Source organism: Piliocolobus tephrosceles, chromosome 7 (assembly GCF_002776525.5).
Source record: "Piliocolobus tephrosceles isolate RC106 chromosome 7, ASM277652v3, whole genome shotgun sequence".
NCBI lineage: Eukaryota > Metazoa > Chordata > Mammalia > Primates > Cercopithecidae > Piliocolobus > Piliocolobus tephrosceles.
In genome coordinates, this window is record NC_045440.1 from 68,961,714 (window position 1) to 68,986,099 (window position 24,386).

At 39.3% G+C, this 24,386-nt stretch overlaps 1 protein-coding gene across 2 annotated transcripts in view; it reads left to right on the forward strand.

Annotated features, from left to right (window-relative positions):
* The first annotated feature begins 447 nt into the window (after positions 1-447).
* Positions 448-24,386, forward strand: part of PREX2 (phosphatidylinositol-3,4,5-trisphosphate dependent Rac exchange factor 2) — a 286,976-nt gene continuing 263,037 nt past the window's right edge. The window contains exon 1 of one of the 2 annotated variants that reach the window (XM_023222397.3): positions 448-934. In XM_023222397.3, coding sequence (XP_023078165.1) covers positions 794-934 — 141 coding nt within the window. In that variant the 5' untranslated portion in view covers positions 448-793. The remainder of the gene's footprint in view (positions 935-24,386) is intronic. The other variant, XM_023222398.2, reaches the window with a different exon arrangement.

Genomic DNA, 24,386 nt, shown 5'->3' on the forward strand with positions numbered 1-24,386 from the left:
TTCCAAGCTCAGACTGGAGGGTGTCTGCCCTGTGAACTATTCTCAGTTGGAGGGTTTTAAAAGCAAACCTGTTTTGTGCTTGAATGAAACCAAAAATCAATGTGTTTCTTTTCAAAGACGGGAGGGTCAATACCGTGGTTGTTTTTGTTCCCATCCAGTTATGTAACCGTGGGGACTTGTTTCTTTGCTTTCAGGATTCGTACAAAACACATTAAAGTTAAATAATAGGGGAGTCTCAGGAGTAACCCTCGAGTTGCGCCTTGGAGTGTGTGTCCCTGGGACTGGGAACCTCCTGTGAGTTCCATCTCAAGTGCTGCTGCTGCTGTGTGTGTGTGTGCGCGCGCGCGCGTGTGTGTGATTAGCCAGCACGCAGCACTTCCCCAGGGTTGTGTTTCCTTTTTCCTGAGATTTGGCGAAGGGTAAAGGGTCGGAGTCACATGGATACAAAGCTTTTGATTAATGTCCAAGTCACTGCTGTGGCTGCCGTAGCCGCTTCCCCTCCAGCCCCGGCCGTGTGAGGCCAGAGCAGCGGGACCGGGCGCGCGCAGGGCCTGGCCGGAGCTCCCACTCCCAGGAATTTTCTCAGCGGAGCCCCGCGCCCCCCGCTTTGGGATTCCAGCTCGATCCCCTCCTCTCCCTGCGCCCAGCCTCCCCCCGGCATGTAAAGTCGTCTGTCCCTCCTCAGAGTTGGCGGAGGCGGCAACTTTCCATTCTTGCCGCCGGGTGCCGGTCAGCAGCGGGCGCGCGGGTCAGCCCTCAGCACGGCGGGCAGCGCCGCGCACCGCCGCCGACCATGAGCGAGGACAGCCGTGGGGACGGCCGCCCCGAGAGCGCCAAGGACCTGGAGAAGCAGCTTCGCCTGCGCGTGTGCGTGCTCAGCGAGCTCCAGAAGACCGAGCGGGACTATGTGGGCACACTGGAGTTCCTGGTGTCGGTGAGTGTCCTCGGCAGACGCTGGGGGACCTCGGGGCGGCGCGGGGCGCGGGTCCCGGAGCGGCTGCGGGAAGCGCGGGCGGCATTGTCTGTGCGGGAAACGGACGGGTCGGGGCATCGCAAGCGCGGGAATCGGCGTGTAGACGCTGCGTTCGCGGGGGCGGTGACCCTCGCGGGCATTTGTTAGTGCCCTGAGACTCACTGAGTTGCGGGGGCCTTGGAGAGCTCCAGGTCTGAAAAGTTAGCTCTAGAGAAGAGAGCTCCAGTCCAGGGAATCCCGGCTCCCCCATCTTCCCTCACTTTTCTTTTACCCTCCTCTCTAGTCTGCTTAAGTGCACTGTGTAATTGATTTTCCTTCTTGTTCTTTCCTGGAGACTTTGTTTTAAAGCTTTGGTTTAGTGATTAAAGATCCAGTCGGCTACATTCAGGTACACTAAGTTAAAAAATTTCCTTGAATGTGCTCGAGCTTGAGTTCGTTACTCAGATAACATGGCAGTGGCCGCTTTAGTTATGGTCTTTGAAACAGAGGATTCTGGTGTGGGGGTACTGAGAGAGCAGAGGGGTGATGATCTCTAGCAGCTGTTGGATGTTAAAGCCACATGTGGCGCTCACCCCTTCCTAGTCCTACAGTCTCCTCCCCACTGGCTTAAATCTGTCTTCTGCTCAGTTTCTGGTCCCCTGTTTACATGGCCCATGGGAGTGCTGTAATCAAGCTTCGGGACTTCGTGGAACTGGGTATGTACTTACTTTCCACGTTTCTGCTTGACTCACTGCCATCTGCTTTGAAAACGTTTCATTCATTTTAGGGCCGAAGGGGCAAAACTGAGTGAAAGTAGCTGCTGAGATAACACTCAAAAGTTGAATTTTTCCTATTCACTGCTGAAAAGACAAAGAATTTAAGCCTTGGCTTCTTTCCACCCAGATTCTTGGGAGAGCATCATTCAAAGAACCAGGAGCTTCAGGTTTTGTGATCTCATCCAAATCCTTCTTCTTCCAACAACCAATTCCATGCCCCCTTGGTCTGAAGGAAAATATTTCAGGTGCCAAACTTCCTGCTTAGTGTTCTGAAATCTGTCAACTTTCTGCTTATAATCATGACAGATAAAATTCACTTCTTGGCTGTGGCAAGAAGGAAAGAACAATGTCTCAAGTGATGTAAAATGTACAGATTGGGTTATGGTTGACTTCTCAAAATCAATATACTTGACTCTTAGGGGCCACATTCTCTGCAAATGTACAGGTATTTGAGAATATCCTGGTAACTGGAGATTTTTAGAATTATTATATACTTCCTTGTAATGAAGGTTGTCAAAAATGTATGTTTTTAAGATTTGATTTTTAATAGCTTTAAATTTGGCTTTCATGAAACTTTTTTGGTAACAAAGTTCTTTGTCTTTTGAAGAATCTGAGTCATTTCTTACATAATTACTCTTTTCTGAAGATCTGTGTACAAAGTACTGTGCAGAATACTTTGCAGAATTAGACAGTTAATCTAATTATAGTAAAAACTTAATTTGTTGATCTTTATTTAAAATATCAGTTTTTCTTCTAATCTTAAACCTGATCATTACAACAGAAAACTTACTATTAGTATATAGAGTTAGGTAAGAAAGTATGGAAAGTATAAAATAAATTTTCCCCTTTTATAAGGAGAACATCATTTCATGATTTCTTTTTTTCTCTTTCAGAATCTATGGGCTCTTCCACTTTTTGTTTTCTTTGTGCATCATTTGTGCCTGTTTATGTTTATATGCACAAATGCACTAATTAGTCTGAATGTCATCCTAAATAAAAGTTTACCCTGGCTTACAAAACCTAAGATCTATTTATAATACATTATTAGATTTTCTTTTTAGGGTGTTATTTATAGCAACATTTACACCCCATAGAGTTTTCTTGGTTATTTGAAGTTGATGTAGTCACTCTGGTTTTGATATTAGACTATGCTAGTGTGTAGCAAGAGCTTTTAAGCTATTCAAACCCTTTGGCCTGGTAATTCCTCTTCTAGGAACCAATCCTAAGGGAATGATCAGAGATGGAAACAAACAATGGGAGTTATTTTTAAAAGTTAACCATAGTATTAAATAAGTCGAGTGGTAAATTTGTTGCCAAAAATTGATAGTTTACTCCTAAGTCAAATTAAATATTTGTTAGATTAGTCATTAATCATTTATATTATTGCTTTAAGCCGTTAACATGGATGTAGGATGACTAATCTTTAGTAGAAAGAGGAAGAAGAGGTAAAAAACATATTTTTAGTTCTACTAAGAATGTATTTTTACTTAACCACCCTATAAATAAGCAAACAAAATGGTATTATTACCTTTATAAAAAGATCATATGTCCCAGCACTTTTAGGGGCCGAGGCGGGTGGGTCAGCTAAGATCAGGAGTTCGAGACCAGCCTGGCCAACGTGGTGAAACCCCATCTCTACTAAAAATACAAAAAATTAGCTGGGCGTGGTGGTGAACATATTTAATTCTAGTTACTCAGGAGGCTGAGGCAGGAGAATCGCTTGAACCCGGGAGGTGGAGGTTGCAGTGAGCCGAGATCGTACCACTGCACTCCAGCCTGGGCGACAGAGCAAGACTCTGTCTCAAGAAAGAAAAAAAAAAAAAAAAAAAAAGAATATGGCTAGAGGGAAAAGCTTTTCTAAAATCTTTCCTATTTCTCAGCCTTCTCTCACCTCAATTCCCACACTTCGGCCTTTAAGGAAAGAGCATCTTACCCCACTGCCATCCCCAAGACAGCCCGTGAGCATTGCCTTTCTTCTCTATGCCATGGTATTTGTCTATCTGCATCTTCTCTGTAGTTGCCCCCAGGCACACACTGCTGTTTGAACAAAGCTCTGTGCCTTCACCTGGCTACTCTTTCCATGGTGGGCTGTGCTTCCTCAGCACAGCCTTTGTTCTTCCTGGGGCCTTCCTTTTGTACCTTGTGGATTCCTTTCAAGGCTCAGTTAGCCCCTTCTTCCCAGGTGTTCCTTGCTTATATCCACTTTACCCTGCATTTCCTTCTTCCATAGTACCCAAACTCATTGATTTTTGTTTACTTTGGTCTCATTCTGTTAGACCTCCTTGAGGACAGGGACATACCACCTTGTCTGCCTGTGCTTTCCATAATTGTGTGCAGTGCTTGTGACATTGTAGGTACTCAATACATGCTTGTTGAATGCATGCATGAATCAGTGAGTTGACCCACCCTCTCTCCTCCCACTCCATTTTTAACGATAGTGCCTCAATTATCCTGAACATTTTGATTTCCTGTTTTCTTCCATTTGGTCTAAATAGACAGTAGAATTTTCAGTTTTGCTTAGGCACGTATGAATTTATGCAGCAAAAAATTTCAAATTAAACATGTAGTACCTGCCTTTAAAACAGAAACATGATTTAAATCAGGTATTGAGATATTAAAGACTTTGCATGCACTATTGTTGCATATATTTTAAATTTTTGTTTGAGATCATGGATAGGTTATTTTTAGGTCACAGATAAAATGTTAGAGAGTGATCTAATCTGCTTGAATTTATGTTCTTGTTTTGCTTGGGAAATGAAATTTTTTGCTTTGTAAAAAGTATTTCTTCTAAATAAATGATTATATGAACCTAACATCCAGTATTTAACATCCAAAGTCTGGACAATAGTAAGTTACAACCTGTTTCCTGTTTGCCAACCTGTGACAGAGCCTGCCGAGATGACAGACTCATGTGAATGGACAGAGAAAAGGAAGACCCAGGGCTGGCTTCATCGATGCACATCCTGTGCAGTGGCCCACGGTTCTGAGCTGAGAAGGATGCCCAGCTCGTTTTAATGCTCTACTATTGCCATCTTGAAATTCTTGCCAATTTTCTCTTTGACCTTGTGTTTTGCAAATGAAGTCTAATGGGACAATGGACATGAGCAGAGCAGACACATGAAAGAAAAAAGTGTTATATTTCAGTACCTTTAATAGCATTCCCCAACAGCCCCCTGCTTTTTGAACAAGAGACCTCACATTTTTATTTTGCACTGGGCCCAGAAAATTGTGTAGGCCAGTTACATTGTGGGTCAGTGTCATTGAGGCAGGATGACCATATAATTTACTGTCTAAACTGGGACACTTCTGAGAGTGAAAGGGAGTGCTATTAGTAATTACACTGGGAAACAGATGGAAACTGGGATTGTTCCTGGCAAACCAGAATGCATGGCTAGTCTACATTGTGGGCATATTAAAAGAATGACTTCAAGCTATGTATCTTGTCATAAACAGAATATTTTCAAATGTGTTGCCTGTCCAGGCTTTGACCTTGGATACCTTAGCATTTGAGTCTCATCTCTAATTTGCTTTGTGATTTTAAACACATTCCTAACTTTTCATGCCACTTTTTCTTCATTTGTACAATGGAGAACAATAGCATTTCTCAGGGGTATTGTAAGGATGATATAATATATGCATTGGGCTTGGCCCATCTGGCTCAGGAGAGGGTCCTGTAAGTAGTTACTGTTATTTTGCTGATGTTACAGTTGTTATAAAGAGCCATGCCTATGGTTATCATTAGATATAACTTTTGTTTCTGTTATATTCCTTCTCTACCCTTTCTATATGTCCCCAATTCTCTTCTTTGTTTCCTCCTTCCTTGTTTTCCTTCTATTAGTGTAGTCTTTTTAATGATATTCTTATAAATGCTCATTAGTTGATTTTAAGACAGTGAGAAAACTTTATATTCCAGGTAACAACAACCACAGTTGGAGTTTAAACGGTTGCATCCTCACTCTCTTATTCAGCTTAATATATGTGTGTCTCTTAGCTCTTTTAAATTGTGCTCCCTGGAGCTCCAGAGGCCCTTGCAAGGGCTGCTGGAGAGCTAGATGTTACGGCTTCAGGAGTGCCACCCTAGCTTCTCTGTGCATGGCTCCACCTTTCTCAGATTTGAGCTTTCGTAAAAGCAGTTAGAAAAAACATTTGTCTAAATGGCAAATTCCCAGAGAAAAGGGGATTTGCATTTACTTCCTGTGTATGCTTTTCTTGGCCTAAACACAGTGCTTTGTAAATAGCAGGTGCTCAAGAAAACAGACAAACAGGCCAACAAAGCAAAAGCAAAGCAGAATTTGAATGCATCTGAAATCAAACTCTTTAAGTCGTGACCTGACTCTTCCAGACAAAGATGATTGATTCAGCACATTATGCTTAAGGTTTATGTTATGGACTGAATTGTGTCCCTCCCCAGGAGTCATATGTTGAAGTCCTAATCCCCAGTACTTAAGAATAGGACTGTATTTGTAGATAGGGCCTTTAAAGAGGTGATCAGGTTAAAATGAGGTCATAGGGTAGACCCTAATCCAATTTGACTAGTGTCCTTCAAAGAAGAGGAGATTTGGACACACAGATTCTGGGGTGTACAGAGGAAAGGCCTTGGGAGGACATGGGGAAAAGACAGCCCTCCGCAAGCTAAGGAGGGAAGCTTCAGGAGAAACCAAACCTACTGACACCTTGATCTTAGACTTCTAAGCTTTCAGAGTTGTGAGAAAATAAATTTCTGCTTAAGCCATCAATCTATGGTATTTTGTTGTGGCAGCCTGTGCAGATGAACGCAGCTTCTATTAGGTGCTGGATCATCACAATACTCTATGGGAGCTGCGACACTAGAGCCATAAGCAAAGTCACATGGAGGCAATAGAGATTCTTTCAGTCAGGGAGTCAAGGGAAATTTTGGGAAGAGATGATGATAGAGCTGGCTTCTAAAGGATGTGGAGGAATGTGTCATACTGGGAGAATTATCCATCCCCAAAGTACAGCATGCCCAATGTGACCTCAGTGTGGCAGAGCCTGGCATTTCAGGGTCTAAAACAGTCTTATAATTATACCCTATTATAATACCAATGACTTTAATATAAAACTAGTAGCTATTGTGATTAGATTTGTTTCTTAGCAAGAGAATTCTGTTTACGAGGTTGAGGAACAAAGATTGGAGTCTAGTTACCCATTAAGAGCCTGTCATTGCATTAGTCCAGGTAAGAAATGTGGAAAGTCTGATCTGGGGTAGAAGCTTTGGAAAATATGAAAGAACAATAACAACAAAAAAACCCAAACTAAACCACAAAATATCAAATGCCCAACTATGAGGGATTTTTTGGGTAGAAGCTTTAGTATTTTGTGTACTCCTCTCAGAAGTGGAGGTTTAAGTAGAATGAAGAACATAGGGTGGGGCTAGGTCTCTAGTTTTGAAGACTAGATGGGTAGTGTCATTAACTGAGAATTGGAATGCAGGGCACAGAACAGCACTAGGAGGAGAAGGAAAATGAATTTGCTTTTGGACATGTTGAGCTGAGCCACAAATACTACTATGATTTTTGAAGATAAGAATGTAGAACTTGAGAAATAATTGGGGCCAAAAGTGAGAGATCCAAAAATTAACTACTCATGTATTTTGAAACCATCAGGTGAGTAAGATGACACAAGAAGACCAATTAGAGGAAGAAAATACACAAACAAAAGGTAGGATGTTGGAGAGTCAATATTTAAAGGATAGAGGAAGAGTAGAGTGTGCAGTTGACTTGGAGCTATCAAAGGCTGAAACAAAGAACTAGGAGAGAGCGATACTTTGAAAGCCAAAGAAGGATCTAGTTTTCAGAAGAAAGGTCTCTTTAAAGTGGCAGAACTTGAGGGAAGTGGGGTGTGTGAAGACTGAGGAGGTCGCTGGATCTGGCGGTTAAGAATGTCATTGGGGTTTTAGCTTCAGTAGAGCGTGTGAGCCGAAGCCAGACTGTCAGAACCAGTTGAGACATGACTGGAAGCTGAGGATGTGAAGGATGATGGATAAACTATTCAAGGAGTTTGGTGGTAACTGCAAGGAGAGAAGGGAATGATTTTGTCTAGGGATGGGTAAGGCATATGAGTCTAGCTAGCCAAGGGGACAGAGACAATAAGAAGGGAACTAAAGCAGCAACAACAGAGAGTGGCAGAAGGCAAATGGCACCTTTGTGGGAAGCATAGCAAGCACCTCCATGGCACTGGGAGACAAGACAAGACAAAATTTTCTGAGCCATCTTGCCCTGTAACATACCTGTAGTGAAATATCTTTGCAGGCACTAAGAATAGGCAAGCTGTCACTTGTGTATTTTAAAAATTCTGCTGCTTCTCCAGTGTACAGCTTGTGGAACTGCCTGGCGTGGTCTTTGTGGTGCCTTGTGAACACATACCAGGGGCTCTCCCTCCCACACTGGGACAGTGAGGTGAACTGCATGGCACAGAATCTGATGAGCTGGTTTAAAATCCTCACACTGAAACTTACAAACTCTCTCACTTTGGTCAAACAACACAGCCTCTGTATGTCTCAGTTTCATATTTGGAAAACACATTTGATAATATCTCACAGGGCTGGCCTGAAATTCAAATCAGCTTCTGTAGGTAAAGTCCTGATAGGTAGGAAGTGTTCGTTTGTTTGTTTGTTTGTTTATTTATTTATTTATATATAGTATTGCTCTGTCGCCCAGGCTGGAGCACAGTAGTGCGATCTCGGCTCACTGCAACCTCCCTCTTCCGGGTTCAATCGATTCTCCTGCCTTAGCCTCCTGAGTAGCTGGGACTACAGGCGCATGCCACCATGCCCTGCTAACTTTTTCTACTTTAGTAGAGACGGGGTTTCACCATGTTGTCCAGGCTGGTCTCGAACTCCTGAGCTACCGCAGTCCCCCCAGCCTTGGCCTCCCAAAGTGCTACGATTACAGGCGTGAACCACCGTGCCTAGCCGGAAGTGGTTTTTTTTTTTTTCTCCTCCCTAAACTCCAAGCTTATCTCCCTCTCCTCTGTCTTGTCTATCCACAGACTGAGTTTGGCACGTGCTCAGACCAGCTTGAGAGTCACCAGCCTGGTCTGTCAGTCACCCTGTCTTTTCCAAGCCTGGAGGCATAAGGACAAGTTTAATAGAAGAAGGTCCTGAGAACGCCAGCGGGGCCTAGGGAATGCAGGAGAGGGGGTGTTCTGGAAGCCACCAGGGAGGGATGGCTTTCCTCCAGAAGGAACTTATGAGTAAGGACAAGGGCCACTTTAGCACTTTAGGGGAGAGGCAAGTATGGAGGTTGCTACCCGATGGCCGTTCTTCCTCTATGAAGTTGAACTCTGTTTTTCTGTCTGATGTTCTGTTTTGTTTTGTTCTTGTTTTGTTGTTTGTTCTTGCTGAGAGGGCAGTGCCCTGAAGAGAACAGGAACGATCTGGACACACACTTTCAGGAATAGAAAAGGGAATTGAGCTTGGACATCTGAGGGTGGATGTATGATAGGCTTTGTTCAATTATTCTTTTAAATGTGATTTTCTTAAACACAACATACAAATTTAGAAGCTCAAGTAGAGACATAAGCGCTTCTGGTTTATTACATCTAGTATGAATAGGTTCAAATCTCAGAAATAATGACAAACATTTTTTAAACCATGGTGCAAATTGTATAAAACTTCTATTTTCCATTTAATGCACATATCAGTCATTAGCCATGTAAAAAAAAAAGAAACAATGATTTATTTGATATTTTAGTGTGATTATAGTTTCTTCCGCACTTGTTTTAAACAGTGTTTTCTTAAGTATTCTTTTAGTATATACCTGGCATTATATTTTCATACCAAACAAAATCATTATGTCTGTGTTTTCAGCACTATTAGTTTGACCTAAAAATAATTGTTTTAGTTTGCATTATTTCTTTAAACATTTTATGTATATTTACTTTTCGTGAGATGGATTTTTGTTCTTCTTCATTAAAAGCGTTATTAAATTTATTAAAATTTTTCAAATGTGAATTTATTAGAGTTATTAGCTATGTTAAAATCAAGATCTTTGATTTACATTATAATTGTAAATTGCAGAATTTACAATTTATTAAAATTGTATTAGCTATATTAAAGTCATCTTTGATTTACAACATTGTAGTTGCCTCAAACAATCAAAGTTGCAGGAAAAGCATTCTGTAGTAAATGTTTCATTGATTAAAAGTGTGGCTGGGTCACTTTTTCCATAGTATTGAACATAACTATTCACATGATGATACATCTAATAATAACTGCTTAAAAATTTCCCCTATTTTCATAAACTATTGCATTGCATCAGAGAGTTCAGTGATTGAAATTTTAAGAAAAATGATATGTTAATTTGAAGTTATGATTTTTAAGCACTTCTACTTAGTATAGGTGATTTCAGACTTTGATTTATTGAATAAATTTGTTGTATAGCCTTACATATAACAGAGCATAGTGTACAAAAAGGGATCTATTTTGCTCAAAAATATCTTAGCCAAGGACATTGTGTTTTGTCATTAATGTGAAATGCATATTTTCCATTAAAATGCAAACCCTTCATTTGAAAAGGTTAAATTGTATAGTACTTAAGAAATGACTCCATCTGATTAAATTTAGAATATTGATATAAAAATATTCTCTGGTTTTACAGCAAAAATATCACAATATAGAATATAGATGGATAAACATTTTTATTCATTTGAAAACTTTGTTTCTCAGAGAGAGTCAAATATGGATTGATATCTATGTTTGATTTTGCTTTGCCACTTTTGTTATTTTAATTATCTATTTAAGTTGTCTTCTTGCCAGTAGGAGAGGCTTTATAGATGGTGACATATTTTCAGAAATTGTGCAAGAAATGCTGATGTTTTCCCTTGGTGCCTTGTAATACCTCAACTTGGCCTTGCTTTCATGCTTCCTAGGAATTCCAGCCTTTTCTTATTTGAGACTGTTGCCTCGAAGAAAGAAATCTTAGGATTCCAGAAATAACATCTCCCATTCCAAAGCCTTATTTCTATCAGTAGTACTAGGAGAAGATCTGTGGAAAGGCATTATTATACTCTATTAATTGACCTAAATGTTAGTCCCACACCCACATGCTCCAAGATTGTTTTAAGAATTCATTATTTTCCCAGAGGTATGTGGATGAAGGGATGAAGGGGTCTTTCATTTTCTATACAGTATAGCTATGTCATATTTGGTTTTCTGTAATTTTATATATAAATATATTTGTATTTACATATTTTATTATTTATTTATTTTTTTGAGATAGAGTCTTGCTCTGTTGCCCAGGCTGGAGTGCAGTGGCATGATCTCAGCTCACTGCAACCTCCGCCTCCCGGGTTCAAGTGATTCTCGTGCCTCAGCCTCCCAAATATCTGGGATTACAGGCACCTGCCACCACGCCTAGATAATTTTTTGTATTTTTAATTGAGACGGGGTTTCACCATGTTGGTCAGGCTGCTCTTGAACTCCTAACCTCAGGTGATCCACCTGTCTCGGCCTCTCAAAGTGCTGGGATTACAGGTGTGAACTACCATGCCTGGCCAATTTTATATATTTTATATATTTACAAAATGTATTTTGAATATTCTAGAAACAACTTTATCTTGTTTTCTTGTACCGCTTTATAATGAAACCTCTGGCAGAGACTTCTAAGTGTCCCCAATACCCAGTGTTCCTTTCTTCTATAGTGATAAAAATTTTAGATCCAGCTTAAGACTACATTTCCCAGCCTGCCATGCAGATAAGTGTGTAAACCTTTGTAAAGGTTCTGGGTAGTGGGGTGAGCAGAATTGGCCTGGGTAACTTCTGCAGTGTGCCCTTATTGTGAAGAGTATGCATTCTCTTTTCTCCTTTCCCTCTTCTGCCTGTGGTATGAGGATGTGATGGCAGGTGATGGGGCAGCCATTTTAGACCATGAAATGGAAGTTACATGTTCAGGGTGACAAAGCAACAAAATACAAGGAGACTATATCTTTATTCTTTCTTATTAAGACCATGTCTTAAAGCAGTCTAACCTATGTCCGGTCAAAAATGGGCCTATAAGAGAAATCAATATTTCTTTAACTCTGTCCTAAAATCATCACATTTTGATACCAAGGCCTCATTGATTTATGCAAATCATTAATGAATTGGCCAACTTTAATATCTTTTTTCTGTCTTTGTCTTAATATTTTTAGTTTATTTTTTGTTTTTTGTTTAATAAATCTCTAGTTCAGCCATAATTTCCTCGGATTATGCTAAAACTGCACTTTTTTTGTTTTTAATAGTATACTTTAGTTTTTCCTTTAGAAAAAGAATAGTATTTTTTCTTACCTTTACTTAACATATTCTTTTTTTCCTGAAGGCCAGAATTTTGTGTTTATTTGTAAGGATATTTGTTCAGCTGCTTTAACTGAGACCAAATAACAATAGTTTGAACAATGCAGAAGGATTGTTTGTGGCTAGGAAAGCCATATGCAATCAACATGGCCTTTTTTGCATCCTCTCTTACAACTCTGGTTATTTAATTTTTAAATTAAATATACCCCAGTGCTGTTCCAGTGGGGTTAGCAGCTCAGCTGCCTCAGGTCATTCAGAGACCACTGTTTCTTTTGTCTTATTGCTCTACCAGCCCCTAGGACCAATTAAATCTGAGTATGTGGGGGTGAGAGCCAGGCCTCAGTATTTATGTATATTCTCTAGGTGTTTCCAATGGGTTAGAGAAGGTGGGGGAACCAGTACAGTAGGGTGTTGTCCTTTTCCCTATGGTTGAAGCTGACTTACCACTACACTTTTCACATCCCAGCCCCAGGGGGACAGTGGGTGGGAGAAAAAGTGGAGGGCAAGCACTCCCTTTAAGGATGTAACCCAGAAATGACACACATCACTTTCCCTCTCATCCCCATGGCCAGATCTTTGTAACTTGGCTAATCCAGCTCTAAGGGAGACTGGGAGATATGCTGACTGGCTGGACAGCCTTGTGCCCAGCTGAAACTTAGGGAGTTCTACACTGAAATAATGACATAGGAATAAATATTGAGGGGCAAAGGGTCATCTCTGCCACATTTTGAATCCATTGATACTTTAGTCTCCTGTCCTCAGAAAATCATTTATAGTAATTATTAGATTCCTTTACTATAAGAACCTATTGTATTTAAAATATAATTTGGATGATTTCCCTTTAAAATAATATATTCTTTCCCACATAGCAATCCATCTAATATTTATCTCTCTCTTCACATATATTTGTAAGAGCTCCAGAGCTCTCAAGGTTGTTTTTGTTTTTGTTTTCCATTGGTTTTCACTACAGAAAGGCTTTGGGGTATTTGGTGATTTTATGTAATTTTAAAATTTTGTGGAAGTTTCCAGAAAAAAATATTCCAAGATGATATGGAAATTCTGTTTTTGTTATGTGTTTCTTATGTGTTAGGCACTGCATATTCATATTTAACTCGCAACTTAGAACTACCTTCAAGGCTTGGATCATTGTGAACTCACACCTGGGAACATTTTGGTCAGTTCCTAATTGGGAAAGTGGGGATTCTGAAAAGATCCACCGCAAAATTTATATCGCTCTTCCAAGATGTTCCGCTGATGAATCACTGGCCCGGACCCTTCTGAATTGTGGGAATGGTGTGATTAATCAGGACTAGGAAAACCAAGGCAGATGCTGGAGCAGGGACGCAGAACTTGTTGACTCCGGAAGTACACAGAAGCTAGAAATCAGGAAGGAACAGTAGTTCATTTCAGGCAAACCATCAAGCGCAAGAGAGCAACAGGAGCTTATGGTCAATCCAAGACAGAGTCAGAGCCAGGCAAGCACTCAGGAGCCAAAGATTACCCAGAAGTCAGGAGTTTCCCTCGCAGAAATAAGGAAACACATGAACCTTTCAGAAATAGAAAACCTTAGTTCTCCCATTGGCATATCTGTTAATATATGTCGGTACTGATGCTATTTTCAGCTTAATTTAATCCTCTGGGATCATTTTGGATCTATGAGTATTTGCAGTGCTTCCTAACAGGTTTGAACCCTTGGCTTTGTGTTTAAATACAGCTCACGTGTTTATCCTATATATGATCAAATCACAAGACATTTGAGGCAAAGATATAAAATTAATTTGTATAATTAACATATGTAATTATTATATGTGTATATTTATATATGTGCATGTGTATGTATATGCACACACACTGTCCAAAATGTGTGTATGTCTGCGTTTAATGGATATTCTATTGATTGCTTAGGTGAAAAGCATTAATGTAGTTTAAACATATATTAAGTGAATCCATTGTTAAAAATGATCACTATTCTTTAGAGTGTTCTGTTTGCCAGACCTACTTTGTTTGACAGGATAGAGGAATGAGAGTAAATGGCCTTCTGGTAGTCATAGAACGAAGTTTGGTAAATGGGTCATGTTATACAGCTAGAGACATTTTCCTCAGTTTCTAGCAAGGACAATTAGCACAACCATATGATTTTAGGCTCCAAAAGGGAATCATGTTATTGATGGAAGAGCATAGCTTTCAATCGAAGTATGAGAAGATAATGTTTCTCCTGCATAATTTTCAGTGCGCTAGTAATTCTCACATATAAGTAGGGTCTTCTCTGTATCATTAAATATTTTGAGGGTAGCAAATATTCTTTGGGATTTAAGATTTTTAAAAAATTTCTACTTATGGTTGACTTCATTATGAGGAACATGATGGGTTGGATTGTCAGAAAATTTGAGAGCTTAGTTAGTACTTGACTGGATCTTCAATTTTAAATATATGTATTTCTATAGATGTGGATTTGGGTCAGATTCACCTTTGATGGTGTTGTGAAAATATAAGCAAACCTTAATGAGAGATCTAGGTAGTCAGCTAGGATATTTGAATACATTTTTTAAAAAGAAAATGTCTGCTAACATTTAAAGAAAATAAATTGCCTATAGTTTTACTATATTGTACCATATATCCTTCCTACAAATTATTTCTTTTCCAGTATGTCACAATTCAAAGTTCCAACTCCTCTATGATATTCTGTAATTTCCCTTAATACTGAATATGTGCTAAGTAAAATCTACAGGGTGTTTTTTTTTTTTTTTTTTTTTTTTTTTTTACAAATAATACAGAACTAAAAAACCTGTAAAAGAGAAAAAAGGAATTACCATAAAATGCATCAATCTGGGCAGAGCTTGGGAGGCTGAAATGGGAGAATCACTTAAGCTCAGGCGTTCAAATCTAGCCTGGGAACGTGTTGAGACCTCTGTCTTTAAAAAACAAACAAACCAAACAACAACAACAAAAAACAAAAAGAAAATGCAACGAGAGCTATTTATAAATTAATGTGCAAAACCAACTTTATTAGGTGAAAAACCTTATTTTCAGCATTGTGTAATTTATGAATCAGGCAACCTAAAAAATAACCCCTAATATGCTAAGCATTATGATTGATTCTCTCCAATGATTGCTTTCAAAATCCAGATATTTTTATTCTTCATGGTCCAAGGCATATTTATTGAGCACCTACTGTGTGCCAGTCACTATTCTAGGTTCAGAGGACATAGCACTGACAAGCATTAAAAATTCCTGCTTTCATGGAGCTCCGACTCTAACCCAGGAGCTACAAGATAAATGAGTAAAATATACGATATATTAGCTAGTCTAAGTGCCTGGGAGAATAAATGAAGCAGAGAAGAGGATTAAGTGTGCATGTGTTTTGACATTTTGTGTAAGATGAAAAAGCAGGCATTCAGTCTTTTCTGTCACTCTTCTTTTTTTGTAAATCTCTAAAAATATTTGAAAGAATTTTTATTTTTTTAATAGGCAATACCTAGGAGGAAAGTGCCAATTGATTTCTTGTTTAAATCTTCAGTGTAGTGATAATTCGGAGGTGAGATTAAACCCAGATGTACATTGCTAATAAATAAAGTTAATAGAACAGATCAGAAAAAGCACGGTGACACTAAGACTTAAGGCTTTAACTAGTGTCATTTTTTAGTTATCATTTTTAAGTCTGTTGACTTTAATATAATAGGCATATATTTTTTAGAGGTGCAAACTTTAAAATCCACTGCCTTACTCTGTTCGGTGTTTATACCATTGAGGAGCTTATTTTGTGGAGTGTTTTGTCAATAAGGTTTCATGCCCGGCAGCTCTGTGTCTAGTGGAACTGCAGCCAACATTCAGATTCATCATGGATGAGAACCCAGCATGCTGTGCAGTTGGGGCACCATTGGCTGAAAAGCTTCTGCTGGAAATGAAGTATCCTTTAGCAGTGAGGGGACGGAAGCATTGAACAAGTGGGGCAGGGATGGGAATTGGAGATCTTGAATGTGCAGCAGGCTCTAAAAGCCATTTTATGACCGTCGTCTTAGATAATCCCAGACGTGAGTTAAAAGCTAAGGTATGAGGTGCTTTCATACATTTTTCTTATTTAAGGCCTTTCCCGGAAAGGGGATAGGAAGGATCAACAGTACCTTGCATTCTGAGCAAACTATCGCAAGGACAGAAAACCAAACACCACATGTTCTCACTCACAGGTGGGAACTGAACAATGAGAACACTTGGGCACAGGATAGGGAACATCACACGCCGGGGCCTGTTGTGGGATGGGGGGAGGGGGAGGGGGAGGGATAGCATTAGGAAATATACCTAATGTAAATGATCAGTTAATGGATGCAGCACACCAACAGGGCAGATGTATACATATGTAACAAATATACATATGTAACAAACCTGAACATTGTGCACCCTAGAACTTAAAGTATATAAAAAAAATAAAAACAGTACCTTGCAAACCCTCCCCTGTTTTCTTCCTGTGGTATTGTCTCTCTGATTGCCCTATAGAAATGACTCCCTTGAGACTTGTGGACAGCTGGAAGAGGTCCCTATGTGGCCTGTAAAGTGCCATTGGAAGCCTCTGCCAGAGACTGGGGAGGGGAAAGGTCACTTGAGGACTGTGGAAAATATTCCCTTTCTCCTTAGCATCCTGGATCCTCGCCTCTTGACTAATTGTTAATAGAATCTGGGAGCTCAGATTCTGGTGCTGACATTTTTTTCAGGGTTAGCTCTGGAAATGATATTTCTTAGCAGCCTTTTGCAGAGCTTCATTCTTCGGTTCACTGAATTTGCAGCACAAAGAAAAGGAAACAGGTTTATTACCATCATCATTACCAACTTCAGAATAGGAATGAGTGAATAATTATATTGGGCTTTTAAAAAGTATAACCAACGGGAAGGAATTTAGCGGTCTGTATTTTTTTGATAAGGTTATGTGCTTTCTTCTTCCTGTTTCTCTTTAAGGAGACCTTTCTGTGGCTCATACATCATAAAAGTTTAAAGGAAGTGCAAACACAATTACTACAGAAAGTTGAAATCTTTTGCATCCACTTCTCTTTTGTGCTATTTGTGACCTGTCTGCCTGATTGTTTCAAAGTAAGGAAAATCCCGGGTTTCTTATCTATGCTTTTCAGGGGAACTGGTTTTGACTGTGGTGTGAATCTGACAAAATGGGGACAATCAGCCTTAACCTAATAGCCGTTTTACCAAACTAACCCACAAGAATGCAAAGGATATGTAGGTGAACTTTAAAGGCAAGACCTGCCTAAGGAAATAATGCAAGATACAGTGCCTAGAAAGGAAATCAGATATGTAAAACTCCTTGAACTCTGTAACAGAATTTTCAGTCCATCGGTAGCTCTTACTTGGAGGCTTTGAGATTTTCTTCTGCACTCTGCTTGGTGTCTTAATGCTCATGCCAGTTATTAGGTTGCCGTGTGGCTGGGGTCACCGTGCCAGAGCCTGACCTGGAGGCCCTGAGTGCTGACGGTGCTCATTTATCAAGAGCACAGTGTTTGGTTGGGGTTATCACTGGGGAGCGAGGCCTCATTTAGAGTTTGGTCTAAGACAATGTCTGAACGTGGCAGGGGGTCATGAAAGGAACTGGGGACAAGGGTTAACTCAGCTTAGCTCTCTCTGTGTGGTCTATGAATGCCACAGCCAAAGCAGCAGCTTCAGAGATCTCTGCCACCTTTTGGAGAAATGTCGTTGCTGTTGCTTAGCCCACTCTCAGGTATTCTGATCTCATCACCCCCTGTATCTTTTCTCATGCAGGAGCCTCTGGCACTGACTGTGTAGCTTTGAGTGTGGTCTTCAGGCTTGTGATGACTCTGTGGGATGGACCATCCCATAATAATAAGGATTAGGACCAAAATTATAACCCAAGGAGAGGTAGATTTTGACTGCTTTTAAACTTACTCCTTAGATGATTAGAGTAACATTTGAGATGGTTGGTTTGTAGTTACTCCCTCAAGTCCATTTTCCACCTAGGAAAGTTTATTAATGTTTTACGATTATTGTATAATTTAGAAGAATATTTACCAGCTGCTGGGACCTTCCTTAATACATCAAGTTTGGTCTCTTCTGGAGATGGAACCCACAGGAAAAACTTGAAATTCTTCCTGACAGCTTGTTCGAAGGTTGCTATTTATTTTGGTGAGTGGGTTCATTTTGCTACCACTGTGTCAAAATTGGAAGTCTCTTCCTTCAGCTCACATACGTTCCCAGGTGAGCACAGGTGAAATGGGTTGCTACAAACAAAAGAAAGAGAGTTAGAGAATCTTATGCCCATCATCTGAGTCTCACTCTGGTCTGAAAATTTCTATAATTTCTAAAATTTCTATAGCTCAATTTGTTCTAATTGCCAGTACCTTCCATATTTCTTCCTCTTGGTTGTTTATGCTTAGAGATTCCATAAGTATGGAGTTAATCTGCTTAGAGATTCCATAAGTATGGCAAATAGTAAGAGAGAAATCAGTTATCTCCATTTTGGGAAGCCAACGTGTAAAGTGGTTTTGTTTATTGACCTGATGGTGTATATTTGTGTAACAGCTGTTGAAAGTGAGTTAATCTCAATCTGTTAATCTAAACAGATTGAAATCTGTTCCTTGGAGTCATAGCCTCTAAATTTCATGTAAAGCAGTATAAAGTTCACATACAGTTTAGTCATCAAGCTACTGCCCCACACTAAAAAACAGAATAAATAAAAAGGCCCAAACCCCCAAACCTCAAATGAGAACTATTCTTATTCGTATGAAGAAATAGTGTAATGACCATCAGCCTTTCAACAACGTGGTATTAATTATGCCAGCAAAAATAACAATATCCCTAATCTATTTTTATGGTCCTATGTTTCTGATGGAACTAATTTTCAAATAAAGCCTAATAACTTACTTTGCAGTTCTCAGCTCCGCCAACCTCCTACAGAGATTCTGTTGGGCTGCTAGTTTGGGAAAATATACCAAACATACTTGGAGTTAGAGTTCTCACACTAATAGCTACAGGCTCATGTTTTCTTGATCAAGAAGTAATCCTCTTTCAGCTTCAGAGTAAGAAATATGAAATAAATCAGGAGAAAATCATTTTCCTCCTCTGAGATTGTGAAACAACTGATTATCGTACAGGAGCCTATTCCAAGTGCATATCAGGAGGCTTGAGGGTCAGGACAGAAACTGTTGGTGCAGGGCTCACTTCATCCACCTGCTAACACAGCAGCAGACCAGTGCTATGTGCAGCTATTTTGCAATTATTATTCTTATGTTAATTTACCCAATGCAAACAGATTCCCTTTCATCTGTCATTCTAGTAACAAAGAGTAAAGGCCTGTGGCTTTTGACTAGATTTTACTTTTCATAGGAACTGTTGAAAAGGTTGTCCCATTTCATGGTGTTGCTTTTGTGGAACAGTGATTAAAATGGTCCCATTGAAGAGTAGGTGTAGGGGTGTAGAGTGGTATAGGGGGTGATAAAGGTAGCTTGGAGACAGATGGTGGATGGCCTTGAACAGCAATATAGGTAGTTTAGAATTAATTCGTAGACAATGTGGGAGTTAGGGGAGTTTTTTGAGTAAGGAAGTCACAACATTGGGCCTTGGTTCAGGAAGGGTCATTTGGGAGGCTGACTTCTAGCCACAGAGTGCAGGAATGACTCTATTGGGCACAGGTGAGACCTGAGAGAGACCAATTCATTAAGCCCAACAAAAGTCAGAAAGACTAAATTGGTGAGGAATATTGCTGATGCTTGGACCTCAGTCCAGACCAGCTTAATTAGAATCTCAGGGTGTGGGGAGAGAGGGTGGAAGTCAAGAATTGCTAGTTTTAAAAAGCTCCCCAGGTGATTCTAATGTGGAAGTAGGGTTGAGAAATATAAGGAAATGAATACATGACATTGATATATATATATTAATCAAGGATTGAGATACATGGTTTCCAATCTGCCCTAAAAAATAGATAATATCATAATAGAATGAATGATGAGAAGATATGCATTGACAAAATCCACTTATAAAACTAAGAAGTAACTCAACATTGAAGAGGAAACTAAACAGAAATGAAATTAGCTAGGAGGCTGCATTTATTGGAGATACAGTTTTCCAGTAATACTTTTCAATAGTAATGAGAAATATTGGTAGTGGAAAAGATATAGTTAAAGTTTTGATTTAACTTAGGCAGAAAGCAGTCAACAAATCATTTTCCACGTGTCTGAGCAAGGCAATAAGACCACAGCGATTAATGGGAAGTACTCCTGATGTGGGAAAGGAAGTATGCTACTTTGGGAAATAAGGATGTTGTAGAAATTAGTATTTAAAGTCTTTGGAGAATTCCCATGGAGGACTGATGTATTTTCCAAAGTTCTTTGTTGTGATGAGATATGGAGAATTATTTTCTAAGTGCCAATTTGTGAACATAAGCATATGCATGCCAAGGGAGATTTGAAGTGCAAGAAACTGATTTCTGTAAAGCCACTTGTTTGATGTGATGTCCTTAATGGTTTTGTTTTGTTTTCCAATTTTCCCTTATGTCTAAAGATATAATTAAAGTTCACTGCTGTGAGGGGCTCAGGTGTCTTTACTTTTGGCTAAATGAGTACTCTCCCTTGATTTCTGATTGCAGTAATTTCTGTAATAAAGCCCATTGGTGATCTCCACAAAACTTATTACCTCTACATATGAGTAAGGAACAAAGGTGTAACTTTGAATTCTTGCTGTTTATGCCATCAGATATAGTCAGGTATTCTGTGTTGAAAGTATGTGAAACCTCTTCTGAATCTCATTGCCTCTTGCAGCTCCTGTGTAAATTATCTCCCAAAGCTTTCAGATTCCCTGACTACGTCATTGTATTTGCTGCTGAATTTACTGCATTCTCTTCCTCTTTCAGCTGCTTCCCAACCTGGCTTTCAGACCCTGTCTTTTAGAAGCGAGGCTCCTGAAGTCTCCCTGTGACCATCTTTTAACCATACCTCTTAATTCTGTCCCAGTTTTGAGCTCCCTTCACTTCCCCGGCATTGTTCATCAGTGTTACTTGTATGAAATTCCCTCCCTGTAGGGCCTCCCTTAGGTTCCCTGATGAAACTCTAGTTATCCAGTTTTCTTCTAACTTTCATTTCTTACCTCCGCATCCCTGTCTACATACTTTTATCCCTTCCAGTAAGCTTATCAACTGATGATGGCCTCTGCAATTATCTTTACATAAGCCAAATTAAATTATATTGCTCCAGTGAAGATTCTGAATCCCAAAGTCATGTCTTCTATATAAAGGACATTGCATTGTATGTCTCACTTTTGCCTCAAACTCAACATGTGCAAAACTAAATTCATCATTTTACCTTAGAGGACATGTAACTCCTCTTTGTCCCTCCCCTATTTTTCTATAATTGGTCTTCTCTGGTCTCCCTGGACTGGAAGGCTCAGTGTCATCTTTGTCTCCATATCTTTCATCCCTTGTCCAGTCAGTCTCAATGCCCTGTTGATTTCTAAGTATCACTAGATGTACCCCTTTCTCCAGGCCTCCCCTGCTTCTTCTCTAAAGAAGTCTCCTTTATTTCAGGGGTGATATGGCAATAAAAGTATGGGCAGACTGATATCCATCCAGCAAACATGCTCAGATTAATCTTCCTAAAGGAGTATTTTCATCTTTTTATTTCATTTTATCACAGACTTTGCCTCCTTGATGCTCAAACATCCTAATTTATCAACTTGCCATTCTAGAACCTTTTTATTAAAAAAGGTCCTTGGCATATCTGTCAAATTAACTTGTTGTAGCTACTCCTGAAGAATCTCTCCTATAGTGTTCTCAAGTGATCCATTAAATATCTTGCTGACTTGCCTTTCTGCCTCTACTTATCTATGCTCTTCTTTCTTCTTGAATATACATACTTAAATATCTCTTCTTCTTTCTTCTTGAATATCCATACTCAGGATCCAATTCAAACCTCACCTTTCTGTAATGACATCTCTTCCTAGTCTATTTCATACCACGTACCACTTTTATCTCCTTGTCACTTTCTATATTGGTTCTTGTCACTGCTAACTATGGGTTTTATTGTTGGTAACACTTAAATTAGTACTTTAGTAGTATTGGTCCTGTATTACTGTGTATGTGAGTTTTGTAGTAATTTTTTGTGTGGCATATCACAGTTTATAAAACATTATCATATTTGGGCCTGATAGTAAAGCAAGTCAGACATTTTACAGCTGGGAACAGTTGTATTAGTAGTAGCCCGAGAACACATGGATACCAAGAGTTAAATGTAAAATGTGAAAGTGGAACCTAAGAGTTAACATCAAGAACAGTGCTAGTTCAATTGTTCTAACTTTCAAGTTCCTTTCACTTATTGCTAAACTTAACACACATTTTTTTCCTTGATATATTCTACAGAACCTGGTATATGTCTATTATATACTAGGTGTTGAGTATCTTACTGGCTGAAGTAGAGTAGTATATGTTCTAAATAACCTAGAAAATATTCTATGAATTATAAAAATGTGCCATATACCTTTCTTCACTTCAATTGAAAACTGGAGAAAGAGTGAATTAATACTAAAAGTTGCTTTGATGTGCTCTGATAAACAGCTTTCTTAAGATAATGTGAATTATAGGAACCTTGTGTTTGAAAACTTTTTTCAGTGGTGCCTTGGTGTACTACTTTGGACTTAGACTAACAAGATACAATTTTGCCAGTCTCTTGGTTGGGAAGAAACGTGATTGCTATGAAAAAAAAAAAGAGAAAAAAAGTAAAAGAAAAATCTATAGAGTTTTTATAAAACATTCTCATAAACTTGATTTTAAAAGTAAAAATTGATGAACATTCTTCATGTTCTGAAAAGATATTTTAATAGGTATTATATATTATAACGTTACATCAGTTAGCTAAAATCCTACCTAGAAATATGCTAGTTCATTACATTTTGGAGCTAACTTTTCCATATAATGGATAACAAAGGATGCATGAAAGGGAGTTGACATTTTTATTGTTTTTGGTAGATTAAAATAATCGGGTTGGCCAAATATGAGGGTGAGAAATTTCCTACTATTTATCATGCAAATTCTGAGAATTTATTTGGAACTAACTGTACAAAGCTAATACTAAGAAAAAGTTACTTAACTTTTACTGGAATGAATAGTTATGATAGTCCTCCTAACCTAGAGATGATGCAGTGATAGCATTTTAGAAATAATTTTGTTTCAAATTCATTTATTGCTTTGGTCTCTTACAGTTTTACTACCTTCTTCATGTAAGGATATAAATAATTGGATATTAAGTTAGTTGTAAAACCAGGTAGAAAAATGGACAGTTTTTGTATGCACATCCAGCCTTTGCTGCATCCTGACTGTGGTGACTCAGAATTTGCTCCGGAATCCATCCTTCCTGTATGTTCCTCTTACCACTTCTCAGTCTGGGCTTGTGCACCTCTCTCTGGAGAGCTCTGGCTTCTGCCTTTATTCTTCTTCTTCTCAAGCCTTCCTGCACTTCTTAGAAACTAGTTTTCCCAATGAATGGATGATTTTTATTTTCTCCCTCGCTTTCTCAAAACTGTAGCTCACCCTGACCTACTGAAAACCAACCAAAGGTCATCTCATGGTCTCCTCTAGTTGGGGCCTCTCAGTCTTTTGAAATTATAATGAACCAGTGGATCTGGCTGATGTTACCTGCACATGGCATGCTTTTGTGTGTGTGTGTGTGTGTGTGTGTGTGTGTGTGTGTGTCCTACTCATTGTGTTATTACATAGTACCTGTAGGCAGGAACTGGGCCTTTTTCACATTTTTATTCTCTATATCTAATTTCTAATGCAGTGCCAGGCCTATAGTGAACCTGAAGAATGAATGAGTGAATACATGGCTTTTAAAGTGAAACAAATGTTAGTATGTATCTTTTTTTTAATTGCCTACATTTCCAAGTATATAGTAATTTCTTAATACATTGAACACAGGAGAAAATGAGAGCAACAGAATTCAGCAAACAAATATTATTATGAATAGCTAGTGTGGCAGGGAAACAGTGCCTAAGTATTATATTTTAGCATGTCTTTTTCAGCTAGTATACTTAATATTTATCAGGACAGTACATGATTTTTCAGTTTTTTTTTTTTTTTTTGAGATGGAGTCTGGCTCTGTTGCCAAGACTGGAGTGCAGTGGCACAATCTCAGCTCACTGGAATCTCCACTTCTTGGGTTCGAGTGTTTCTCCTGCCTCAGCCCTCCGAGTAGCTGGAACTACAGGCGCGTACCACCATGCCCGGCTAATTGTGTGTGTGTGTGTGTGCGTGTGTGTGTGTGTCTTTGGTAGAGACAGGGTTTCACCATGATGGCCAGGCTGGTCTCGAACTCCTGACCTCAGGTGATCTACCTGCCTTGGCCTCCCAAAGTGCTGGGATTACAGGCGTGAG